The sequence below is a fragment of the Venturia canescens genome, chromosome 9 (genome assembly GCF_019457755.1).
Source record: "Venturia canescens isolate UGA chromosome 9, ASM1945775v1, whole genome shotgun sequence".
In the NCBI taxonomy this organism is placed as follows: Eukaryota; Metazoa; Arthropoda; class Insecta; order Hymenoptera; family Ichneumonidae; genus Venturia; species Venturia canescens.
In genome coordinates, this window is record NC_057429.1 from 21,505,210 (window position 1) to 21,532,828 (window position 27,619).

The following is a 27,619-nucleotide window of genomic DNA, read 5'->3' on the forward strand; positions in this document are numbered from 1 at the left end:
ATAGTAAACGGTTGGATGTAATGGAATCGTTGAAACTGACCGACAGTATTCGTTGAACGTTAGAATATAACATTTGTCTTCTATGCAAGCGACACTGTTGGCATCGCGATGACGAGATGCAAACACCTCGTCCTCCGTGTCGTAGTCGGTACGACCGTGTTCCGTGTGTTCTGGCCTGTAGTACCATAGGAGTGAGAACATCATTTCACCTGTAACCAATTAAATGGAAGCTCGAGAATCAGCCGCGTTTCGGTCTTGCGACAATAAATATTTATCAAATTCGTTGAGCTCGGTAGTACGCACCGTCGTCCGGATTTTCCCACAGCGCCGCGATTTTTGCGACAAAGGGTAAATCGGCTTTCCTCTGTCCGCTCTTTAGAAGGACGCAATCCCGCGGCCTCAGCACGTCACCGCTTACGTGTCTCATACTGGCGTAACAGCGACGTATAGCCGACTTTTCGTTCTGTTCAAATTTCATTAAAACCAACTCATCAGTTGTATGTATTGTGGCCATACACACGAAGGAGGAGACGAAAAATATATTTAAAAAAAAAAAAAAAAAATCAATTTTTTTTTTGGCTAGACTCGAATCTTACCGTCAGGTAAACTTTGGCCTCGTACGAATCTCCCTCCCAGCTCCATCCGTTGCTCCACTTAGGCTTGAGAAAGGACCTTTTTGCCAAATTACCATTATCCGACGTGATAATCTCACCTGTCTCCTGTTTACCAGCGACATTCCCGGTAACTTTCTTCGCGCACCAAGTTTTTGTACTTTTTCGTTTTTTCTTAACTAAGGCCCCTCTCTTGGCGCTATCGGAAATATCGATAGCGCGATTTTTTTCAATCATCAAATCGAAGCCGTCGGCGACCATTACCACCTCCTTCGTCTTTTGGCTCTCCGGCACTTTGAGCTTGGCATCTATTCCGCTTCTCTCTCTCGTTTCCATCGTTTTCGATCTACTATTGCTCTTACATCTGCTTTCCTGATTCTTGTTCATCGCTCCAGGTTTGTTTTCAATCAAGTTGCTCTTGGTGGAATTTAATTTTTCAGCAGCTACCGCCGTTTTAACGACACTCATTTTTCTCGATACTTTTTTTATCGCCGACATCAAATTTGCTTCTTTCTTCTTTTTTTCAGCTTCACCCTGGTGGTGATGCTGGTGCCGTTGTTGTTGCTGCTGCTGCTGTTGTGCTCCCTTGCGTTCGATCACATTTGCCGCCGGAACAATTTTTTTTTTGTGCGACATTTTCAAACCTTGCTGAATAACATCATCGATCGTCTCGTTGATTGAAATTTCAGTCGCGGTCAACTTGCAGCCATGATTTACGATACCGTTGTTGATTATTGGGGCTTTCGTTATCTTAGCTCTCTTTGGTCCAATCTTGCACTCGTTGATACAAGAACCGCCACCGCCACCGCCACCGCCGCAACCGCCACCGCCTCCACGACCGCCACCACCACCACCACCACCACCACCACCACCACCACCACCACCACCACCACCATCACCACCACCACCACCACCATTACCATCGCTCGTATCAACCTCGTCGTTCTTTCGCTTTTGACTATTTTTCCCAACTGATTTTTTGAAAACTCCCATAACGACAGCGGATGTATCGTCCATGCCATTTCCACCACTGTTGCGCTTGTCCTTTTGCCTAGACCGAGTTCCACCAAGCCGGGGCGAGAGACATTCATTTTCCGTTGAGTCAGCGATCGCGGCAGTGATTAAACCCGTCGTCGAGCCGGCCGAAAGCGTCCTCTTGTCGAGTTTTCGCTTTTTTGTAATATCCGACAGACTATCGAGAGACAATTTTCTTTTAGTAAGTTTCTGGCACTTTGGCGAGATGAGAGAAGACGATTCGTTATCGTGGAAAAAATGATTGACGTTATCGAGAGGCGACAGCATTGCCATTACAATTTTATCGTTTGGAAGCTCCTGAGCAATTGGCTCGTAATCCGGCTTCTGCCAATTGGGCGTGTTGACGATAATTACGTCGTTGAGCTGTTCTTTTTTTACGCTCGAATCGACAGCGAGCCTTTTCTCATCCATCAACGTAATAGCCGAATCTTTCTCGAGCTCCATCATCGTCATCTCTCCCTCTTTGATGCATTGCTCGCACTTTAATATCTCGCATTTATAACCGGTTTCGCACTTGACGTTACAATTTGCCGAGCACGATAAATTTCCTTGAGCTGCCGCATCGATACCGCCGCCGGCGCTACACGATTCGCATTTGACATTATTGTTTTCGAGCTTTAAATCAGGTAGCGTAGCTTTATCATTCTGGCGAGCCAAGGTAGAGGACGTTGACGACGAGGACGACGACGATGTAGACGACAACGACGAGGAAGATGAGGACAACGTCTCCGTTGGGGATAGCGCCTCGAGTTTGACCTCGCACGTTGACGTACACGCGTGTTTCTGACAATTGCACTTGCCCAATTTATCCTCCGTGTAAGTCTCTTCTTTCTGGGATTCAACAAGAGACGCCAATAATAATGCGTGAATACAATGGTACGGTATTATACAATGCGAGTTTGAGAAAGCTTGATGAATCAAGGAGGACGGATGTACCTTTGTCCGACACTCGGAATTGCGCGCTCGACCATGAACATCGGGTGGAATACCGTGGACGGACGAGCCGACAGCGGCGACTGTTGCAACGGCAACCGCCGGTCTCATTTGTTGTAGTTGTTGTTGTTGTTGTTGTTGTTGTTGTTGTTGTTGTTGTTGTTGTTGATGTTGCGGGGGTTGCTGCTGCTGCTGCTGCTGCTGCTGCTGACCCTGAGATTCGAGGTTGATTTGGACGCGATCCGTGTCCCAGGCATTGGCACCGTGTGGAGGCGCTAGCCCGGCTAGACCTCTCGCCGGCGAGGGCGGCCCTACCAAAGCACTGGGTGGCAATGACAGACCGGGACCCGATGCCACTGGCGCCCCCTTACCATTACCAATAAGGGGCCCAGTATCCACGTTTTTTGGACACGATTGCATCGGGCATGGACAACCTTGAAAAGCTCCATCTGCGAATCCAAGATGCGCGCGACATCGTATTATTTATGAATGGGCTTTTTTCTTTTAAATAGAAAAAAAAAGAAAGCAAAAACTTACGAAAATACTCACGATCTACCAAAGTTCGTCCTTGAGCGTGTAAATACGCTGGATTCGGTGGTGGAGGTAGCGGTGGCGGTGGAGGTGGATAAGCACCGTAATATGGGAGCATCGCCGGATATTCACCGGGTTGCGGTGGTGATTGATACTCCACGACTCCGGCTCCAGGACCTGCTGCTCCTCCTCCCGTTCCACCGCCGGCGTCTCCTCCCGGATATCCGTAATACTGCCTACGATCGAACGATAAAGATTAACCCCGATAACAATCACATCTTCATCATATACGAATATTTTTGTTGCCTACGAATATACATCCGACTATCTTTCTTCCTCTCTTTGATCTCTCTCGTACCTCCTATAAGCTGGGGCATATTTGTAGTAAGGTGGCGGATGCGAATGTGGATGAGGATAGCCCGGTGGATAACACAATTCTTGATATTGCGGTGGCGTACCGTAGTATTGCGGGCAATAAGCTCGGTAGTAACTCGCTCCCCCACCTGATGATAAAAGTAGAAGAAAAACATGTCCGACAATTGTAAAATAATAAAATTTTTCGAGTCGCGAGTGACAATCCCGATAGCGAAAAAAAATAATGATTACCCGTGCTATTGGTACCTCCTGGAGTGTTCGAGGCGCTGACAAGATCGTCCGAGCCCTCGGAATTATGAGGCGGCGTCGGGGTTGGTTCCGGCGGTGGAGCCTTCACCGGAGGCAACATCGGAGGATGCTGAATCAGCGGACCAGCCGGCTGATAGTATCCTACAATCGGACAATTCAAAGAAACAAACAAATTTTTCACTCCCATGGAATGTGTACACATTGGGCTGCATATTCGAGCCTCGAAATGGGAAAAGCGGAGATAGAGAGAAGCGGTGGCTTGCACGAGTGAACAAGTCTGCTGCTATACATGTGCCGCGCCGGCGGCACAGGTCTACGCTGAGGCAGAAAAAATATACCGGACGTTCGAGCGAACGTTTCCTCTCTGTATAACCAGCAGCACTGATCATCCTCCGCTCAATCTGCCCTCGAAAACTTATTTCAACGGTCAAGCACGGCAGTCGCTAAATCGGAGAACATAAAAAATAAATAAATGAAAAGATCCGTGCAAACCACATACGCGGACATTCTTCGTTACTAGGCCAGACGCGCTCCTCGTTCTATACCGCGCAAGAGCGGGGGGATCGTTGTTCCGTTTCGAGTGTTTCAGGCGCGAATACGTGTACCGCAGCACCACGAGCCACATCGTTCGGAGCGACCATTCGCAAAAATCTATATGTCCATATATCGATATGCATGGCACTCTATCGCGCGCGTACAAATAGTATATATGTACGCACCATTTTGTAAACACAAATCCTCATGCCGCCTCGGTTAAGAGCGGTACTTCTGGCATGCACGACGCGCTATCATCACCACCACCACCACCACCACCACCACCACCACCACCACCACCACCCCCCACCAAAACGTTGGGCGCGATCTTGGTTGAGTGAACGATAAAAAAGTAGGCAATAAAAATTGGGGGAAAAAAAAAAAAGTACTGGTATTTATCGAAAGTTTCGTCGATAGATGCGGCGGCGGCGGCGGCGGCGGGGTGAGAGAGTCGCGGAACAAGTTAGGATGTATACAAACTATTGGCTAGCCGATCGAGGTTACTCGCTTGCCCGGTGGCCGACGCCAATCGTGCAAATCAGGTCGCCGATATTATTCTCTCTTGGTCCGCGTTCGACATACAGAGGCGCGCTTACCCAGCCCGGGGCAACGCGCGTGCCGTCGCTCCTCTCTTTCGCTCTCTCGCTACGGGTAGTCAAAAATCGTTCGCTTTCGCAGACTCATCAAGGTCATTCCCTCCCTCATTTCTGCACTAACTTTACCTCCCATTATGTACGCAATATAGTAGTCTCCCTTCGCGAGGTCGCATCAACTTTTTCTACCTCGAAACTTTTGTTCACAAAAAATAACACATTTTTTCAAAGTTTTTCGCAATGTTCAGTATTTTTTTTCTAACAAACGATTTGATTGGTTTTCGTCATTCATACCTGACGACATTGAGCAATTTAATAGGGAACTGCGGCAGCTCTCGGTTTTTGGCAATCAAAACGGTATTTTCTCTTCCCGGCGTGACGACGGATATTTTCCGGGCATTAATCGATAAGTGCGATTTTGAGATCGAATCGCAATATTTCGGATCGTAAGAACGAATCGAACGAATTTTCAAGCCTCACAAGCCGTGCTTAAAGCATACGAGACGAGCTAGGGTTAAAAACCGAGACCAATAATTTTATTTTCGCTTCGTATTCTCATTTAATTTATTCTCATATATTAAATAAGTTGAAAGATGTTGGAGAGTAATGAGCTCAAGCTTGATACAGGGTTCGCGCGTAGCGGGGGATTAGACGGGCCTGAGCAACGCTGCGATTCTATGCGAAAGCAGAGTTGTGTACGGAAAGAAGAACAAATGAGGAGGAAGTAAACGACGTTTTTCGGCGAGGATGCGAATACTTGGACGCGCGCGGTAAGAGCCTCAGAGCAGCAGCTTCCAAGAGGGTATTATAACCGCGCGCGCGCGCTGTTGCACCGGATCTCGGTCGCTCGGTCGCGTCGATCAACCATCCACCGGGGGCTAATCTAAAAATATAAATTCTATTTTGAAAATCCACGAGCGGAAGGTCAAGGCATCTTGGCATCCCACCTACCCCTCTCTCTCTCTCGCTCTTTTCTCGGTCGAGTTCGTTTTTCACCCGGAGAATTAGCTCATCTTTTTTTATTTACTCCTCGTATAACCAAGTATACGCGCCCACCATAATCGGGGGCTGCCTGCGTTAAGCGCGCCGAGCTCGTTAAAAAGCTTTATTGTAACGATTCAAATGCGAAATTCACATACCAGCGACATATCCGTGCGACGTGTTTTAACAATATATACCCAATTATTCAAATTACTCAATTACTATAGTTTAAATAGCCTCGTATTCTACAATATCTTGCGTCAATGTCAGTTGTTATTATTACGACGAAATAATTTTGTATACGCGCGGTACAATCCTGACTATATAATTAAGGCGATGCGCGTGCGAAGAAGAGACAACAGCGATCGCTCCACAAGGAGACAAGTTAAATATTGAAAATGCATGGGAAACGGGAGTGGTCCCGTATCTGGTGAGCCCCTGAGCCCCGCGGGCGATCTTCGCGTTGCCTCGGAGCTACCGCGCTGCAGTCGTTGCAGCCGCTTTTTTTTTCTTGTATCATCGTTGTCGAGTCCGTGCCACCAGGCGAACGGCAGCATCGATAGAACGCTGAAACACGAATTCCCCCCCCCAAGGTAGACCACCGCCTCAAGAGGAGTCTCGAAAATGTTGGTTCGCCGCGGCGCGCGCCAGTCAAACGGAGAAGAAAGACGAAGACAGCGGCCAAGTCGTTTCTGGATAGTACGGAGGAGAGCGGTTCACCGTTATATACTACTTTCTCCAGTGAAATGCCAACAGGTTTATATATACTTACATGCATGCGCGAACCATAAACGCTTCTCCCTTGTGACGACAATAACGCGATTATACGAGTATAGGGGGACGACAAAGAGACACTCAAAATTTCTATCGAGATTCTTTGCTGATTCTGCTTACGCTGAATGAATTTTTTGGGGGAATATCGCGAACGCATACTCGTTCGACGATGAGAGACTTTGTTTGTTTTTCGTAGCTAACTCGAGGGGCACGATTTGACGCGGGCGCTTGCGGCTGACTGCATATATACCGTTTTTCCGTTTGTTTCCGCGCGCAAAAAAAGAGCCTTTCTCCCTTGGCTATGATCGAGGTAAGCGTAAACAGTCGTGATCTTACGAAATAGCATTGGTAAACCTCGCGATATAAGAAGCGCGGCATTTTCATACAAACTTTCGTGAAAATAAGTATTACAAAAATGTGCAAAGCAGACTCCCAAGCGTGTCTCGTTAATTTGTTTTCCATCTCCGAGCACAAATCCGTCAAGCAGCCGCGCGCGCGTTTCTCTCGATTCGGTCACTCTCGCGCTCGTTTATGATAGCAGCAACCACCGAGCATCAGTCAATAATACACGTGCAAAGCGAGAGAGGATACAGCTCAACAAGTATATCAAGTGTTCTCTTCCTCTTCGTTCGTCGCTCCACTTGCAGCATGCGAAAGGAGCAGTCTATCCCGACCAGTGACACTCGCGGCTTTCGACGATTAAACGTGGAATTTATTTAAGGCTATCGCCCAAATTTTAACCAAATAAAAAAGATCTGATCGGTGATGAACAATCTGCTTCGCCTTTGAGCGCATTTATCAAATCCATATTAATCTATCAGTGAAAATAGTATAGCCAATAGGTAAGCGCTGACGGTCTTATGTGCAATATAAAAGCGAGTAATAAATAGAGCAGGCTGAACGAACATCATGATCGGTAATATTCGTTCGAGCTTGATGCGATATAGCTATTAACGCCTCGTTGTTTGTGAAAGTCGCCTATCACACACTTGGAATACCCAACCGTGCCGGGAGCAATTCTTCTCTCGCTTGCACACATCGCACCACTGTCTGGATATGTTATCCGCGGCCCGCGCGCGCCTTCGCAAGAAAGAGAAGGAGAGGGAGAGCGCGGGCGCGCTCCTTTTGCCTCACGTGTCGGCCAAGTAGTAGTACTCGACGGTATTCTGTGGTACTATACGCCAGGCACAAAGCACAAGGCACAAGCACCGTCGGTGCGCGAGAATCCATCCGCATTCGTGCTGCTGCGCCGCATGCGACACTTCTTTCGCCCTCTACTAAATATTATTAGACAAACCCTCTGCTCTGCATTTCCATTATTATTATTATTATTGACCAGATTCTAAAATTTTCTCCAACAACTACGATATTTTTAATCCTTGTTTACGAATCAAGTATGAATCGGTGCTAAAAAAAATGTCAAGTCCGAGTATCCATACGAAACGAATGCTTGTTCGAGCGTAAATTCTATCATACACATACGCGCATGTACCCATATTAATAACGATTATAATACGGGTCGTCTCGAACTTGACGATCGAACATGTTTGCTTCTATCTCGTTTCTTTGTCCTTTTTTACGATCCGGATTCTTAGAGATAGAGAACGATAAGAAGAAAGAAGATGAGAATAAGAGGACACGGGCGCGCGCGCGATACTACGGCAAGGGATATGTAAAACGGCCGAGAGTCGAGGTTTTTTAAAATAGAGAATAAGACGAGCATTAAACTGGATTTTACCGATACTATACGCTATCATTATACGGCGATGGAAAAAAAAAAAAAAAATACAAATTTAGAGAGAAAAAACTAGGCACAATCGTCATTTGTGCGCGTAAGATCCTTCAACAACCTCAACCAACCATTGAGAAAAACATACAGAAATTTTTCAAGGGCCAGATATTTCGAGCAAGTATATAATTGCTACGAAAGACTTTCGCAAATATATTTTCTTTTGAATAAGATAGGTGGGTTCCATGGTAAGTCTAGAGACAAGTACATTTGTGTTATGACGAGTTGCTGCCAGAGACTCTTTACCGGAACGATAGCGTTTCCAATTATTATTTTCGAAAATTTTCAAAATTTCAAAATTGGCTGGTCCCCGATTGAGTAAGCTATCGCTCGGCCAATTGAATGAAAAAAATATAGCAAGGAGGTTGTACAAAAAGACGACGGTGAGACTCGACAGATTCGACGCCGCTACGTATGGCAGTCATCGGAGAAGCTCCTACCGCGTGCGTGGTTTTGTTCTTTCCTTCCCAAGGCTACGCGCACACCTCTGACCTCGATAATCGCGAAACTGTGTGCGGCAGAGAGCGAGAAAGAGAGAGAGAGAGAGAGATGAAAAGTGTCCACCTTGACTGTGCTTTGCGCGCGACACTGGTCTGGTGGTGGTGGTGATGATGCTGCTGCTGCTGCTGCTGTTGCGGCTCGATCGACGATGATAGACCCCGCCGCGGCGAGCATCTCTCTTGGTGGTGGGCTCTTTATCTTCTCTTTATCTCTCATACTCTATCGCGTTCGTCCTTGGAAAGTCAAGGCGTATTCGCCACGATTATCCGTAAAGTCAGCGAAAGAGCATACCTATACGAAAGGACTGATAAACTTGGAAGGATCGCGGCGGAAGCCCGTGTATAAGATTATATTCCTATGTGATATGCAACAACGAAGCGCGGGGTTACTCGTCGAATCATAAACCTTTTCATAAAAACATGCAAAGCCGGGCGATTTTTTATTAAAGAGCTGCACCGAGGGCCGGCGAAATTTCAATATTCAATAATTTGAGGTGAATCAAAGCCTCGACCACACGGTAATATGGTTAGTCCAGATATTTATCATTCTCATAATCATTAGATTCATAATAAATGCACTAAACGAATGAAATTAGGCCTGTAATTTACCTCTTAATAAGCAGGTGGGTAACATCATATCCTTGAATGGTGGAAAATAGAGACCACCGAAGAGACCGTGATCGAGATAATTCGAATTGGTCGCATAATCGATGGTCGTAGCGGCGAGTCCACCGTTGGGGACGGAATGTAATCGATGATTCGATTGATGAAAACTCGCTAAGCAACGAGGCTGACTCGATCCGCGATTCGCGCTAATACTTCTCTCACCCGGTAATTCGCACATTTTGCAACGATCCTTGGTCATCCTTCGCGACCTTTTCTCTTCTTAGCTTCGATATTTTTCTCATACCCGTTGTACGAAACACGAGACTCGTTTGGACTCGACTTTATTTAGTTTAAATTATTATTCAGCTCGTAGCATCGTCCTCTTCGTCCGCCCCCGCATTATCATTTGCATTACGTTAAATGAAATGTTATCATTTCATTATTTTTGTCTCATTATTCGCCACGTGTAGATATCGGTAGAATCGGATCCAACGACAATCGAGATAAATAACGTAACGAAAGAACGGGCGCACGAGACGCGCGTTCATCCACCAATTCCGAGATACTTTCTTATATCAAGAGACTCGGCAGAGTCTCAGGACCTGTCGTCTGCTGCTGGCCCCCGAGGTTCGACCATTGTATAATGTTCAACGAGCGAAACATCGCGTTTCTCTTTTTTTCTCGCGCAGTTGAGTAATGTCAATTGTTTATACACGCATTTTTAATCATGCGTACCTTGAAAATTTCTACCACAGAAAAATTAGACTTATTGAACTTGTTCAAATGTATATATATTTCAGATGAAATTAAGGACGAGTGTGCGCGTTTGACTTTCACCAATGAAAACTGAGGATAAATACATGTCCAGAGCAAGTGACGATCAACGTTCCAGGTTCCAGTCGACGAGTAAAACGTTCAACTCGCCTGTCTCTCTCTCTCTCTCTCTCTTTTCCTCCCTCATTCTTCGCCACAATATATACCTGATGGCATTCGAATCAACGGCTCATCGGTGGTGAGAAGTAAAGAAAAAAATAAATAAAAAGAGGTTAATTATCGATGCGGATTCTTGGTTGAATCGGATCCACACCAAACGCGCGTCTCGAAAAATATCAATTACTCAAAAGATGTAATTCTTATCCCGCTAATGTCTCACCGGAAATTTCAACGATCCGAGTTACGACTCGGATCGATTATGCTCGATGAATCGGGGCAGAAATTCGAGTTGAAGCGCTTTATCATATATAAGAAGCTCAGAGAGCTACGACGATGGGAAGCCGACTCGAGGAAACATCAACAACGCGGCTCGTTATACGTCATAGATTTGGTCGCCGGTCGCCGGTCGCCGGTCAAGTTTTGCGAGCGCGACGATCGACAATTGCGCGTTCTCGCTGCATGCACTCATCGAGTCTTGTTCGATCGTGTTCATCCCTTTATTGCGGTAGTCCCGTCATCGTCGTCGTCATAATAATGGACACCGATATACGCAGCAGTCGCGGCTGTTGACTCATCCCGCAATAACAAGCAAATAGTATTTCGCTTTTCATTTACCTGCTCATGCAGCATCGTGAGGAGCTCGATGGTGTAATAAGAAAAGTAAAAATTCTTTGCGAAAAATCAATCAGATGCTATTTTTATACACATAAAAAAGGCGCGAGTATATATTTTCCGTTGCGGTCGGCCGAGAAGGCGCTTGCTCGCTTCACTAACCGGAGAACGGAGAGAAGATCCTCGCCGCACAGTAGCTCGAGGGATCTTTGGTCCGGCGAGTTCCACGCGCGAATCTGAATAATATAGTTTCATTGAAGCATCAACGCGTCGCGCACTTGTATATCAGAAATAACGTGCGACGCACATTCCTCATCCCCCACCTTAAGAAGCCTAGGCCCCCTCCCCGTACATAAACGCGCACGCACACCGAATTATGATGAACCGCCGGCCACCTCTCGCACTCCGGATGAGAGAGATCGAGAACCGCCGCTTCGGTTAACAATTCCGACCGCTCGACCAATTATTCCGTGATCGAACAATGAGGGAAACGCGCGGCCATACTGCGATGTACATAGATGTCGAAAGAGCAGGGGGAGGAGAGAGAGAGAGAGAGAGAGAGAGAGAGAGAGAGAGAGAGAGAGAGAGAGAGAGTGTACTCGCCGCTGACGCGCCGTCGCTGTACATCGCCGTACGAGCTTTCGTCATTCGCACTTGTTGCTTCTTCTGGTGGCACTGTTACCGCTATTTGTGACTATTACTAAACACGCCTAGCGCCGCTGCTATTGCACGCGACCGTGAAAAACCCCCGACGGGAGTCGAGGACAACCGACGTAGAATAATGAGTCGACGCGAAAGGGCCCGCGGTCACTTTGAAACTCGGCGAAAACGTGAGAGGGGCAGAGAGAAGGTGAGGGGAAAGCATGAACGGGGAAATTCAGATGCCTATGAATGGTGAACCCGAAAAATTATACCGGTTTCGTCATGTTTCTTTTTCTCTCAATTAATGACAATCGTCGTCGTCGTCGTTCCCTTATAGGGGATACTTAAACCCAATAATTCAAAGCCGTGGAATAATTCGATGGCGAATCGAATCGTTACGCCTTCATTTCCCATTCGTAATATATTTACCGATAGACGCATGTTACCGTTAATTCTTCGTTAACACGGTAAAACCGCCTTGTACCAAATAATCATTTGTACGACAGAGAAGAGACAAATTTTCAATGAATAAAATCAACGATATATCGTCAACTCGGTCATAATCCTGTAATCATTGAACGAAAAAAACTCGTAACTATAGGGATCACACGCTTTCTTTTTGCACCAACGCGCACCACACTTTTCGCTCAACACTGTAAACAGAAATTTTGAAATCGCGGTTGACTTTGTACCGGAGACGAGCATAATAAGAGAAGGAGAGAAGAAAAGAGTTTATCAATTGTTGTGCGCGTACTCATCCACTACCAACGGATTCGAGTCTTACAACGTACCTTCACGTTCGCGTCGTCCGCTACAACTAACTAAACTAGTACTTTGCTCGATACCTCGATGCTGCTTGCCACTGGGGCCACGGCCTCGCTCCTCCCTCCCTCGCTATTTTGCTCTATCTTTTTCACTCGCCGGCCCTTCCTTGCTCGTGCGGTGGCTCGTCTCTCGGTCTCCTCTTCGACGGCGACGGCTCTTACCTCTTTTTCCGCTCGCTCTGTGCTCTGTACTCGGCCGGTAAGTCAAAACGCTGCTGTGTCGCGGTGGCTCGTCGTACGCAGTACGATCGCACGTAGACGCGCGCGTGCGCGCTCTCATATAGTATATATGTACACGGACATCGTGGAAAACCGTTCGAATTCGAGTCGAGCGCGGTGAGTACTAGGATATAATAACATAAGCTTCATTATATCTGTATAGGATGCGCGAATAAGTCTCTCTTTCTCTCACTTTGGTAGGTCGATTCGGGCTTCTCCATACCGTCTCTGGCGCAGCAGCTGAAGCTACGAGACATCTCCCCTCGATTCGAAGTGTCTCGAATATACCAACGCGGCGACGGCGGCGGTGGGAAGAGTGGAGGAAGAAGAAAATAAAAAAAAGATAGAGAGAGAGAGAGAGAGGGGATAGCTGACTCGCCGGTAAAGTCAGAGTCGAAGGTGGCGATGCGAAATGCGAACAGAGTCGATCCTTCCTATGAGTGCGAATGTGTAAATACAAAAAGGATAAGGGAAACACTGTCAACGCCGTCACCTTCGAAGGTGACCACGGAATTAGTATACGCGAGGAGAGCAGCGCGTATGACGGAGCGAGTAAGTATGCTCGCTCCGCTCGCTGCGCTACGCCGTTCCGATCATACTATGTTCGTTGCGATAATTATATAAAAGCAGTCGGAGTGGATCGCGCGACATTCAATCCAATTTCCCGCGGTATTTCCAATATAGTACGCGACATGTCGTATTGAAAATTTGTATATTTTATAAATATATGTAGATTTATATTTTCGTCTTGGGAAGTTCAAACGAGTACCTTTTTGAGCAAAGAGTCGCGCCGTATGGCCAACCCTCCCTCCCCATCTTCCTCACTTGCGGTACTCGATTGACGCGCGCGCGCACACCCAACGAGATTTATCATCTCGATTAATGGGAAGAGAATAATTGGCACGCGCCGTAAATTTATATTACATCATATTGTATAACATGCACGATCGCGGCGGGCTCGAAAGAACCGCCTACGGAGTCTCGAATGAATGATTGATTAATTGCAATTTTTTATTGTGTATTCAATGTGTTGAATAGTATGGAATATAAGCGCGTCTCCCCTTAGCTCTAGGAGCCAACGAAAAACTTTCTCGATAAAAATTGATGCGTGCTCATTACCGCGGCGTATACGACAAGAGTACACCGGCGCGCATACGCACTTATGTGACCTCCGTTAGCGTACGCATACGGGGATGTGATTTATCAGCGAGTCATGAATATGCGAAGAAAGCCGCTTGAACGAAACTTGTTTTTGTTCGAGCCAAGACCATTATTTTATAGCATACATTTTTATATAGATCTATACACTGATCTGAAATATGCTTCCGGAAGCAGAGTGACCAGATTGAAGCTAATCGGGCCACCCCACCGCGCGTTCCTCTATTTTCACCATCTCCGTATAATATACTCCGATAGACTCCGATAGAGCAACGCTTCTGGCGAGTATTCGTCTCTGTCACAACGTAGATACCTCTTGGTTGGATAGACATGCAGCAGGGTGAGGAGGGTGTATAGATAGCGGCGAGCAGCGGCACACGTCCCCGCCCTCGGGCTGCATTCTATACATGACGAGGTATACGAACGACCTCGCTGTATGTATCCTGTGATGACCGTATTATCGAGGAGCCAAACATCGGCTCGTGACTAGACGCGCAGCAGGGTGCATGCGCTTTTCCCCTCTGACTCACCACTCGCCGGCTTGCTTCTTATTTACAAACTTTCTTGATCGAACACGAAGCGCACGCGGTACAACACGAGCAGCGGCTATAGTACGCGACTGTACATTACGCCGCAATGTCCTATTTTCCCCCCTGATTCCATCGACGACGGGTTTGACGACGATCGAAGAATTCGTCAACTGCGCGAGCAGATATTTACCGGCGCCAAACGCATTCACCATTATTCGAGCACCGGAATTTCAAATGATAAATTTTGATGATCGCGCTTCTTTGGATAATTCTCGGATTTCCCGTGTTTAGCAGCCTCGAGCAAAGTGAATATATATACTTGCTCGGCGGATAAAAAGCCGGTGGTAAATCATGCACCGGCCTGCGCACATTGTCCAGTCACATTAACGGGATTTATTTATGAAGATGCAAATCGAAAAGCCCCGTGGATACGTCGACCAAGCCGGACATCGCGACACCCCGATAATTCATCCAAATTTAGAGATACTTGCTGCGAGTCGATGATTCGTAAAATACGATGTTCGAATATAGGGAGGGATCGATTACACGGATAAAACTGGACGGTATATATACATACGACTACATACGACAAAAGACGTTCCTCCGACTATTCACCGAGTAAGGATGTTTGAGAACCGCGGGCTCGTTCAAGGTCCGTGCGGAGGCTCGCGCCGTAAGTCGAAACTGGATGTGAGATAAAGACGGAGAGAGGGGAGGCAGCGTTGCTATTGAAGCGTATATATGCATACGTGCGCGCGTCTCGACGAAACACGCACGAGAGGGACGCATTCGATTCCACCCCTGCAGCGTTCATTATTTTTATATTATAATAACGCAACAAGGGAGCAAGGTCAAGTAGATTCCCTGTATGGGTCAGGAAGGAAGACCCATCCGGCATTCATACACGCGGCATGATCCAAGGGCAGTAGCGACGACGAAAACAATAATTTTTCAACGCGATACACCTGCGCGTCATTTTCGAATGTCAAGTCTCAAGATATTCTTTCTATAGTTTTCGGGATACGGTAGCGATGGTGTATTGTGGCACGATGTCGATCGAGTTGCAGCCCAAAATGTATCCTCCGCCAAGATTTTTTATTCCATGCTTCCTTCTCTCCCTCCCCCTTTTGCGGAACGAGCGTTTCTTAGCTCAAAGAGCGAAAAGTCTTCCACGAGGGAGTAGAAGAAAGAGAGGAAGCCGGCTGGTGTGCCCCAAAGACGTTTCGACGGAGCATCTGCTCCGGCGCGTCGCTGCTACACAGCTGCCAAATAATACAACCAATTCGAGAATTGCTGCTTCTTTTTTTTTGCCGGTCGGCCGGCCGCCCGCCCTCCTTCTTTTCCAGCTATTATCCTCTCTTCCACCCTCTCACCCTCGTCCTTTTTCTACCTTACTTTCTCACTATCGTTCCGCAGTTATGTATACACGTCCCGCACTCGGTTTATACCCGGTACCAACTTTATACCTCCTCCTCTTCTTCGGGAGGACCCCTTTGTTTTTTTTTCCCCCATTTTTACATTCTCTTTTATACGCGCTGCAACCGCAAAGACTTTAGTTCATTATCGTTTGAGGCTTGTCTAGCTTTACTTTTTTTTTCGGAGCACGCCAAGCCCCCTCCCTCCTCGTTGTGTTGTGGGCTATCTTAAGGTTTCAAGAACGCGCACGAGCCAAACCCATCGCGGCTTCTCTCTCGTGTTCGTCCCAACGAGCCTTTTCCATACTTGCTTTAGTAATTTTATAGAATTAATGAAATAAGAGAAAGGTGCATGCCCGCTCAATCTTAGCCGCGAAACACCATTGAAAACGCGATGTAAGCCTCATCCTCGTATTTTCACACATCGGACACACTTGCGCGCGCACTCGACGCCTTTGCGAATGTGAGTAACATGAATAAAAATAATTACAGCCGAAGCTGAACACAGGTGCGAAACAATAAAATAGCTCAGCAAAAGCGAGATATTTTATTTTTAAATGAGAGAACGGAACAATTAAAATCCAGTCGAACGAAAACCGCGGTTTCTTCCACGTTTTTTTAGATTGTGCGATTACTCGGACGGCCCGTATTATCATGGACGAATATAAGGATACATTTGCGGGCCCTCATTCTAATATCGGCAACTCGACAAAACAAAGCGAACGAGAGAGAGAGAGAGAGAGAGAGCGACGGAGGAAAAAAAATATTCATTCGAAACTACGTAAAACAGAGTAGAGATTCTATATTCTATATATTATACAAAAGTATCGCCTCGAGGCTGTTACACGCGACCCCAAGAAACACAAATTTTATCACATATATTCCCCTTCTCTGTCACGCGTTTTACACTTGGCGCTGCTTCCGTCTTTTAACACTAATATGCATTCATACCGATTTGAGTCAGCCCGATTCGGCTTCTAATAACTCTATTAATCAATGATAGTTATATTCTTTATTTAGTTATTAATCAATCATAGATATTAATCTATGAATCAATAATGATAATGATTCCTTCTGCTTAATCGCGGATTATTTAACGAGCGACAGGATATCCGTGACGATAGTTTCCTTTTCGCGTCACGACCCGAACCTACCCCCCTTTATATACGCTCTCTTCATATATAATCCCGAACAACGTGATCGTTGAGACCCGGCGCGCTGGCTCATCCGTGCGTGGTCGTTGTCGCCTGCGGTCTCCATCGCTCCGGTTACGTCTCCGTCGCGGAGCGCCCCGAACTGCCTCATTCTCTTCTCGCTGACTCGGTATGTAACATTTGCCTGTACGTTGCGTCAAGATTACGTATATAAGATCGCGGACACAACCGAAAGGTTAGATAAACACGTTATTTCTTGACCGAAGAAGAGGCGAAAACTAGGCTTTTTGAGATCTGATCCCATATGCATGGGAAAAGCTTGCAAAATACCGCCGCGCGTTTCGCTAAACAATTCCAGAAACCAAATATAGCGCGTCGTTAGTGAATCTCGATAAAAGCACATATTTGAGCTAAATGAGAGAAAAACCATTCGCATTTCTATATATATATATATATATATATATTCGCGGATTTAGTTCCAGCTCTACTTTCGTGCTGCTGCTGGCAATGCGGGTAGACGACAACAGAATCGAATTCTTCAGGGAAGGCACGGGTCAATTTTGAAATTCGTTAGGAAAAATCGATGGCGCGCGTTTGCCATTTAAATACATGTATTGGAATATGAGCAAAAATAATCCATCAGCATAGTAATAAAACTTGATATTAAACAATACACATGAGAGCGTGCTCGCAGTCCTAGAAGTTTGTTTATATAACGAATATACAGATAAAGAAAGAGGTCGACACGAGGCCCTTTGTCGTTAGAGTCAGAGTCACTTTTTCGACCACTGCAACGCTCAGTTAATCGATAGATCTCTTAGAGTAAAGTTCATTGAATAAAATATATAATTGCTCTGCTTAAACTTTGTGCCATTTATTTCAAAACCTGCTTCCATAATCCAATAGGTTATGGGCCCAGGCACATAATAAGATACATTTAAAAGTTTTACTTGAAAATAATGAATATTGATTTACGATAAAATAATCTACATTTATTGATGGTGAAATATTGGTCGTGGTAATTGAAACTATAGTGAAGTTCAAATAGTGATCATGAGTGACGATATTGATAAAAAGACAAAAAGAAACATTACGCCGTTTAATGGTGAAAAATACAGTATATGGAAAATGCGAATGTTTGCTTTGATCGCGGAAGGAAATGCGTCATGTGTACTTAAAAGTGATCCACCAGAAAAAATGACAGAAGATTGGGAAAGTAAGGAAAGATTTGCGAAAGGTGCCATAATTGAACATTTGAGTGATTCCGCACTTGGACTCGGGAAAGACGATGATACCGCGCGTGAAATATTCAGAAAATTAGATTCTCTATATGCAAGACAGAGTTTGGCATCTCAGCTGACTATGGAGAAGAAATTGATTACTCTCAAATTTAAAGAAGATACTTCCTTGACAAAACATTTTATTCTATTTGATGAAACGATTGTCGAACTTGAAGCCGCCGGAGTAAAACTACAAGAAACAAGTAAAATTGCTAGACTCCTTCTAACTATGCCGATAAGCTACGATCCAGTGACAACAGCAATTCAAACGATGGCCGATGATAAAGTGAATCTTACGTTTGTAAAAACAAGACTCCTAGACTACGAGATAAAAATACAAAATGAGAGAAACGACACAAGTGGTAAAGTGTTGCAAACAGAAGTTCAACATCAAGATAAATCACAAAAACAAAACAGAAATAAAAAAAAATTCAACAACCGTCGACAGAATTTTAAACAAAAATCAATCAATAAATTTGCCCGGGGATCCAACTTTCAACAATATCAGCAAAACACGAAATACAAGAAAAATAATCACAACTTAAAAAATGATAATAATAAAAGGTGTGATTTCTGCGGACGAAGAAACCACGAGGAAAAAGATTGCTATTATAAGCAAAGAAAGCAAAACTCGGAGGACCGTCAACGAACAATCCAGACAGTGCAATTTCAAGATACTGAAGGTTTCGGTTTCATGACTGGAGTTCGAGTGTCATCTAATAAGCCGATTGACACAGAAGATAAGTTGACTTTTATTCTTGATTCTGGAGCAACTCATCATTTGACTAATCGAGATGATGCCTTTTCAAAGGTATGGGATTTGCCAGTACCAGTGGAGATAACAGTGGCGAAGAAGAACGAAGTTATCATGGCGACGAAGAAAGGAACCATAGAAGTGACGACAGATCAGGGAGTATCAGGAATCCTTGAGAACGTGCTATACGCTCCGGAAATTCCGTATAACTTATTATCAATACGACAAATTCAAAACTCTGGTATGACAGTTATTTTTCATAAAAATGGCAAAACATCCATTGAAAGAGGTGACAAAATCATCGCAAATGGTAAGTCAGTTTATAATTTGATATGTGTTGACTTAATCATTCACAAGAAAATGTGTAATAATGCAAATGCAAATTCAAGCACATATAAACTTTGGCATGAGCGTTTAGGTCATATGGGCAAGTCAAAATTCCTAGAAATGAAAAGGAATAATTTGCTTTTCGATCGCAAAGAATTAGAAGCTATAAATCCCACGAATGACATTTGTGAAGCTTGTGTTTACGGAAAACAAGCACGTCTCAGTTTTTCAAAAGAAAAGGACAGATCACATGTAACAAGACCATTATTTGTCATTCATTCAGATGTGTGTGGACCAATCACACCTCCTACAATTGACGAGAGAAGATACTTTGTAACTTTCATAGATGAATTTACTCATTACACTGTTGTTTATTTATTGAGTCATAAATCCGATGTTTTAAAACGGTTTCAAGACTATGTTGCTAAAAGTGAAGCACATTTCGATTTAAAAGTAGCTCACTTGTATTGTGATAATGGAAAAGAGTATCTCTCAAATGAATTTAAATCTTTCTGTACGGAGAAGGGAATACAATACCACTTAACAGTACCGTATACGCCTCAACAAAATTCCGTAGCAGAACGTATGAACAAGTCATTGACTGAGAAAGCACGTGCTATGATACACGGAGCAGAGTTGAGCAAAGAATTTTGGGGAGAAGCGATTTTAACCGCAGCTTATTTACTAAACTTATCCCCGACGAAAGCTCTTCCAGCAAACAAGATCCCGTACGAACTGTGGCACAATAAAAGGCCAAGCGTCAATCATTTAAAGATTTTCGGTAGTACCGTGTATGTTCATGATAAAAATCGAAAGAGTAAATTCGATAAACGTTCATTCAAAGGAATATTTATAGGCTATGAGACAAATGGCTATAAAGTACTGAACACAGAAACAAATAAATTTATCATTGCTCGCGATGTTATTTTTGATGAAATAGATTTCAAAATTCGCGTCCTCTCGTACAAAGTAAAGGGATTGAAAAGGAAAATTCCAATATTGAAAAACAAGTCAAAGAATCCGATCTTAACGAAAATTCTAGTGCCATTAAAAGGCAAAAACTAGAAATTGGCCAAAATTCTGAAACAAATGAAAGGGAAGAGAGTGAAATTAACAAATCTGATTATCAAACAGATAAAGTTAATAAAGCGTCATTCGAAGACGAAACTATCTCTCAAGAAAGTTCGAAAAGAAACGAACTACGACGAAGTGTACGTCTTAAAAACATGCCTACTATTTCTTATAATGAAGAGCATTGTTCCTATATAAGTGCACAGTCGACCGTCTCTGACATTCCCAAAACATTTGAAGAAATTAAAAATCGGGGTGATAGACTTGAGTGGGAGAAAGCAATGAAAGATGAAATTGCTTCCCTTATAAAAAATAAAACTTGGGATATAGTGACCCGTCCGACTAATAAAAATATTGTAGGTTGCAAATGGGTATTTGTAATAAAAAATGATATTTATGGAAACTTAACAAAATATAAAGCAAGACTTGTAGCCAAAGGTTTTAGTCAACAATATTTATCAGACTACAATGAGACGTTTGCACCTGTAGCTCGAATCACGACGTTTCGAGTTCTCTTAGCTTTTGCAAATCAAAACAATTTATTAATTCATCAGATGGATGTAAAAACAGCCTTTTTGAATGGTCTATTAAAAGAGGAAATATACATGCAAGTACCAGAAGGAATGAAAACCGATAAAAATCGTGTTTGTAAACTAAATAAAGCCATATATGGTTTGAAGCAATCAGCTCGGTGCTGGTTTCAACATTTCGATAAAATTCTCAAAGAACAAGGATTCAAGAATTCCTCAGTAGACTATTGTTTGTATTTTCTTGACAGAGGTCATATAAACAAAAACATTTATGTCATTTTGTACGTTGATGACATTTTGATAATTACATTCGAAGAAAACAGAATGAAAAATTTCAAACGATATTTAATGAATCAATTCTCAATGGTAGACATGAACGAAGCAAAGTTTTTCTTGGGAATAAATATTGAAAGAAAGAACAATATAATAACTCTAGATCAAAGTGCATATCTCGAAAGAGTTCTCAAAAAATTCAACATGAATGATTGCAATGCAGTTAGTACTCCTTTACCAGTAAAGTTAGATTACACTGCATTGAATTCAGAGGTGACTTACGAAGCGCCATGTAAAAATCTCATAGGATGTTTGATGTATGCAATGTTGTGTACGCGACCTGATTTAAGCTTAGCTCTCAATTTGCTATCAAGATTCCAAAACAAAAATAATCAGGAATTATGGCAATGTTTGAAAAGAGTTTTAAGATATGTTAAAGGATCGCTGAAACTGAAATTGATTTATAAAAGAAATGATTACAAAGATATGCTGACTGGGTTTGTCGATTCCGATTGGGCAGGCAATGAACTTGATCGTAAAAGTACATCTGGATTTTTATTCAAATTATTTGATCAAAATACTATATCTTGGAATACGAGAAGACAAAATTCAGTTGCTACATCCTCTACAGAAGCCGAATACATGGCTCTCTATGAAGGAGTGAAAGAAGCGTGCTGGTTAAAATTTTTATTAAATAGTATTCATTTAGATATGCCTTCTCCAATCGTCATTTACGAAGACAATAATGGGTGTATTGCAATAGCCAACAACCCCACGGATCATAAACGATCAAAGCATATCGATGTAAAATATCACTTTTCAAGAGAAAAGGTTGAACAGAAGGTAATAACTCTGAAATATATTCCAACAGGTCAACAACTAGCGGATGTATTTACGAAACCACTACCAGCAGTGCAGTTCATGAAAATCCGGAAACAAATAGGCCTGGAAGAAATCTAATCTTAGCATACATGTTATACAATAATGTTAATCATTACTGGTCTGATTGGGTTTTTATTAACGAGGGGTTTTTCCCAATCCATGCAACAAATGTTGGACCATGTCTATATATTCCCCGAAGTAAAATAAAATTGAATAAGATTAAAAGCAAAAGAGCAAAATTTGATATATATCATGATGGACTATTTTTGAGTGGGAGTATTGGAATATGAGCAAAAATAATCCATCAGCATAGTAATAAAACTTGATATTAAACAATACACATGAGAGCGTGCTCGCAGTACTAGAAGTTTGTTTATATAACGAATATACAGATAAAGAAAGAGGTCGACACGAGGCCCTTTGTCGTTAGAGTCAGAGTCACTTTTTCGACCACTGCAACGCTCAGTTAATCGATAGATCTCTTAGAGTAAAGTTCATTGAATAAAATATATAATTGCTCTGCTTAAACTTTGTGCCATTTATTTCAAAACCTGCTTCCATAATCCAATAACATGCGTACGATCGTCGTGTACAAGAATAGCATTCTCGGATGAGCCACGTGTGTCACTATTGCCCCGTGACCTTGCGATATATAGTCGCGTCGTTTGGTGTCGCGCGTAATACCGCCGAGGAATCGCCTCAACGAGTAAGACAATATGTTACCGCGGTACAAACTATCGGTCGTTATCGCCTTGTATGCGCAATTCTGTATCAAATGTGGCGTTCGTGAGAGAAGATTTTCCGAATGCTCGTAAGCGTAAGCGTAAGCGAATGGACATAGACGAGAGAGAGAGAGAGAGAGACCGCCGAGACGCAATATACCGCGGCAGCTCGACACAAAAAAGTGCATATATATATATATATATATTTACGCATATAGCGACGTATCAACGTACTGGAGTAGTGCTCCTTTTCAAGAGCGAGTGAGACGTCTCCCGGTATAAAGCAGCGCGGTGATATCAGGGGTTCTCAAGCGATCGCGGTGCATCAAAGTGCGCACGATACCTTCCCTGCGAAGCGTCGCAAATGATAAATTCGAACCTTCTATACCTGCTTCTCTTGCGTAGCATTTTTTCAAAGAAAAATATGAGAAACTCGAGAGAGAGAGAGAGAGAGAGAGAGAGAGAGACACGAAAGCGCAAAACGACAAGGAGAATGCAAGGCGATGTGAGCACGGACCGTTGTAACCTGCTCGTAGGCTAGACGTGTCGCAACTATATCAATATCTCGCCCCATATATATATATATATATATATTTATAGGGGGAAGAGAAATTTAGATCTGCAGAAAATAAAGGGCATAAAAAACACGAACGGCTATGGTTCCACACTTGACCTCGCGTTGCTCGGTATATCGCATAGAGATTCTCGTCGTTCGTATATTCGTGCTGGGAAATGTACTACTGATCCCATGCGTAAGTGCGTGTGCGCCTTATTACGGCTTTGGAGCCTTTCGATAACTTGTGTCGCGATATTGGGTATTAAAGACCACGCCTGCACGTACGTTCCGAATTCATTTAATTAATAATATAGGAACAACGATGAGTCTGGGCCGCGCGACGCATGGATCATCTACATGCAGGTGTATCGTGGATGCTGAATCGCGCTACTCGCGATCGCTCTTTTTCATTTTTCTTCTTTCTAATTTCGTCATGCGATTCGTATGCGGCCCATAACGTTGGGCAAAGCGGACACCATAAGCAATTAAGCTGTGATGTTTCGATTTACATTTATGAGCTGTCAACTACTCTTCTCTTAAAAATAGTATATTACACCACAAGGGCAGAAAGTTTGACGCCCAGTTCAGGGCTATCAAACTTCTGCCCGTGTGGTGTATACTATTTTTCTTCATAGCCGGTCGAAAGTACGTTTCTTCCGAAATACGCAACTATCGATAGAATATGTTTTGATGCCTGCCCCCGACATTTGCTGTACGAGCGAAGCGAGTGCTGCTGGTCGGGGGCAGCACTCGCTTCGCTCGTGCAGCAGGCCGAAAGTTGCCACTTTCCGCCCGGAGGGCTGAAAAAGTTATCTTTCGACTGAGGTGTGCAGAGAAAAATTTTTGCGCCCGCTGTCACAGCGAGCGTGTTTTTTTTTACCAATGCAGGAATGTTGAACTTTCGGCCCTGAAATCGGGGCCGAAAGTGCGTACTTTCGACCGAGGTATGAAGAAAACTGATTTTTCTTCACACCTCGGTCGAAAGTATTTACTTTTGGTACCGATTTCAGTGTCGGAAGTATAACATTACTGCGCTGTCAAAGCTGCACGCGCTTCATTTGTCTCAGCGGGAGCAATAGTATATTACACACCTAGGGAGGGAAAATAGACTACTTCAAACCGCGGGCAGAATTGTCACCCAAGCCGAAGGCGAGGGTGATAAGAAGCACGCCTTCGGCTTATAAAACTTATATATACTTATAAAGCTTATACACTCCCGTGGAGTGTATAAAAATAGTATACACTCCACGGGAGTGAAATTAGACTACCTCCCTAGGTGTGTAATATACTATTATCCTTCCAAATAAAATCAATGCGAAGGCCAAAAATAAAGTGACCGTACTGATAAAATAAATATAATCGTTCGGAATAATGATTTATTTTCAGGTTCATACGAATGCAAATATTCATACAAATTATCTTTGCTAATTTTGTTTTTTTTTATGCCTGCCCCGACATCTGCTGCACGAGCGAATCTATCGATAGATGCATATTTCGAAAGAAACGTACTTTCGACCGGCTGTGAAGAAAAATAGTATAGTACACCGCACGGGCAGTGTAATATACTATTTCACACTTATTTTCCATGTTCTGTAAATAAAAAAAAAAAATTATGGGGCAAAGTGGCTTTTACCACGAAAAAAAAAAAAAAATGCTCTACTGACGTTTCTGACTGATCTTCTCGGATTTACGAAAAAAAAAAAAAGGCAAAGTGGATTTTTCTTTTTTAAAAAAAATTTTTGTGTCCACGTTGCCCAATTTTTTTTTTTCCTCATCAATTCAGATTTTATTGCGGGTGCGTATACGGAAACAAAGCTTATTCCGAAAACTGTGAAGGGTTACAGTCGAATTTTGGCCATCGTACTGTCAGGTCGAATTGGCTGGCGAAAAGAAAAAAGCTGCAACGGTCACATCAAAATAACATGATGACAAAATAATGTACGATAAAAATAACACTCATAATGAAAAAACTATAGCGTTCAAAAAAACAAGTTCAGAGCACACTCATCGAAAGTGCTCTGGACCTAGCCAACGATTCCGTACACGCATCATAAGTGTTTCGAACTCGCACCATAACGATCCCGCACACACATCGAAAAACGTTCCGGACCGGACCGGACCGCACGCGCGATGCGTGTGCGAAATCGTTAGGCGGGTTTCAAACATTTTCGATCTGTGTACGGTTATCATTAGGTTATTTTGTTGTATATTACTTTGTCATATGTTATTCTGTCTTTGTGGTAGTTCGTCGTACTGTGTTATTATTTAGTCTTCGTGTTATTTTGATATATAACTCAAAAATAGGCTCTCACCTCGTGCATAGTTATCGATGATGACGATGATGATGATGATGATGATGATGTTGGTTATCAATGCGATTAGTATAAAATTCATATGAACGAAACAAACATCTCAGGTACTTAAATCTTAAAGATTCACAAAATATAGAGAAATACTCAAATATTTCATTTCTTAGTGTCCATGTTTTTCGGTTAGTTATCTCCAATTTGTTGTTCATTGACACGTTAATACTAAGAAAAATGTTGAAGAATACATAATCTGAGTTTGAAAAAAAAATTTTTGAAAAATTATTTCATCTTCAATTTTTGGAAAGTCCACTTTGGCCCAAAATTAACAATTTTAGAAAAATCCACTTTGCCCCATGTTCCCCTATCTCTCAACGTCTCCCGCGCACCGTCCCTCGGTTTGCAAAATATGAACGATAATCATACACTTATGGCTTATCCCGTTGCCACATGAAGTAGCATATGCGTGCAGTCTTTTCTCATGCACAAATATCTATAAATTTATTTGAATACGCGACAAGAGCAGCACGCGTTCAACATCAAGTAAAAATATAACGAGCTTGTTCCTCCTCGATAAACCGTTAAAAAATGAACAAATCAAAGGTGAGACTTGAAATTTTATACCAATGCTACTCACCCGCAATTATTATCATTCCGGGTTTGTCCTCGCGTGCGAAATCCACTAAAATATGAAGCATGCCGTAGTAGTACGCCTCGTATCTAATTTAACTGTCAAGTACATTTAGAAAAATAGATCTTATTTATTTTCAATTTTCACGCGCTAAGCGCGGTGCGTTATACTTGATTATTTGATAATTAGCGCTAAAACAATTGCAAACCAAACCGCCGGAGATTGCACACGCGCTGTGGTCGCGCAGTGAAGGATTATATTCTTAAAAACAGCAGTGCACCACCTCCTCCTCCTTCTCCTCCCCCCGGCCCTTTTTCACGATTGTAAGATGCATTTATAATTCGGAACTACGCTCGCATCATGACGCTTTTTTCACTTGGGCGCTTGCGTTCGTTCACAGCTACGTGTACGTAAAACGAGTCAGTTATCGTATTATAATACGAACCGGTCGCTCTATGCGCTATATTCGCATGCGTCGTACTTTCTGCGATTAAAAGTTAATCTCCGTATTACTCAATTATATATTCTACGGATTTCGCCTTTAGTCGCGACAGAATCTCATGAAAATACGCAAACGCGAGATGCTGCTGCTCTACGCGCTTTTCATTCGTACTCTTGACGACTCCTCGACCGGCTGTTGTATAATTATACGTATCGGCGAGTGCCTTAATTCCGGCCCAATTGTTCCCAACTCTTTTCTCTCTCGCTCTTTCGACGCTGATATCCCGTCCACCTATCCTTCTCATCCGCCCTTATTTGTTTTTATCGAGTAATCCTGTTTCGATTGTAGGATCTGAACGGGATATTCCAAGAACGACGACGGCGCGAGTAAACACCTGATTAATTGAGCTTCCCTTTCGGGGAACAATGTGTTTTCACAGCGAGTGTCGCTTAGTGACCGTGGCATACGCTACCCTCGACACGTTCATTTTCTTTCGGCCCTCCGGATATGAATAAGTCGAACATCAAGGATTAAGTCGCAGACGAGATGACGGGAGTAACAAAAATATTAATAAAAATAAAGAAACGAGGAGTTGCATGTGAATAATATTCGCGTCCACTGTGACCGAGTCCAAATGCAACAAGTAGAATCAGCAAATATCATTGAAAATTATCAAATTTTGGCTCACTTGGGATAAGCTTCCAATGTGTCACAAAATAAATCTTAACAGAAGTGAAATATCGCGCGTGCTGGCGCTCAACGAGTCTGACATGAGAAAAAATTTGGTGAAAATATCCCCTAAAAAAATGCACGATTTCCATATACTAAATTCTAATCAAGGACTCGC

The 27,619-nt window shown here is 43.4% G+C and overlaps 1 protein-coding gene across 4 annotated transcripts in view; it reads right to left on the bottom strand.

The window, feature by feature from the left end:
* Hers (Histone gene-specific Epigenetic Repressor in late S phase) overlaps positions 1–27,619 on the bottom strand; it is a 36,059-nt gene that overhangs the window by 4,026 nt on the left and 4,414 nt on the right. The window contains exons 4-11 of one of the 4 annotated variants that reach the window (XM_043428222.1): positions 26,337–26,381; positions 3,717–3,875; positions 3,469–3,613; positions 3,129–3,346; positions 2,583–3,028; positions 597–2,477; positions 304–463; positions 41–209 (exon numbers count right to left, since the gene is read on the bottom strand). In XM_043428222.1, the coding sequence (XP_043284157.1) occupies positions 41–209; positions 304–463; positions 597–2,477; positions 2,583–3,028; positions 3,129–3,346; positions 3,469–3,613; positions 3,717–3,875; positions 26,337–26,381 (3,223 nt within the window). Of the gene's footprint in view, positions 1–40; positions 210–303; positions 464–596; positions 2,478–2,582; positions 3,029–3,116; positions 3,347–3,468; positions 3,614–3,716; positions 3,876–26,336; positions 26,382–27,619 lie in introns of all 4 variants that reach the window. The other 3 variants (XM_043428221.1, XM_043428224.1, XM_043428223.1) reach the window with 3 other exon arrangements.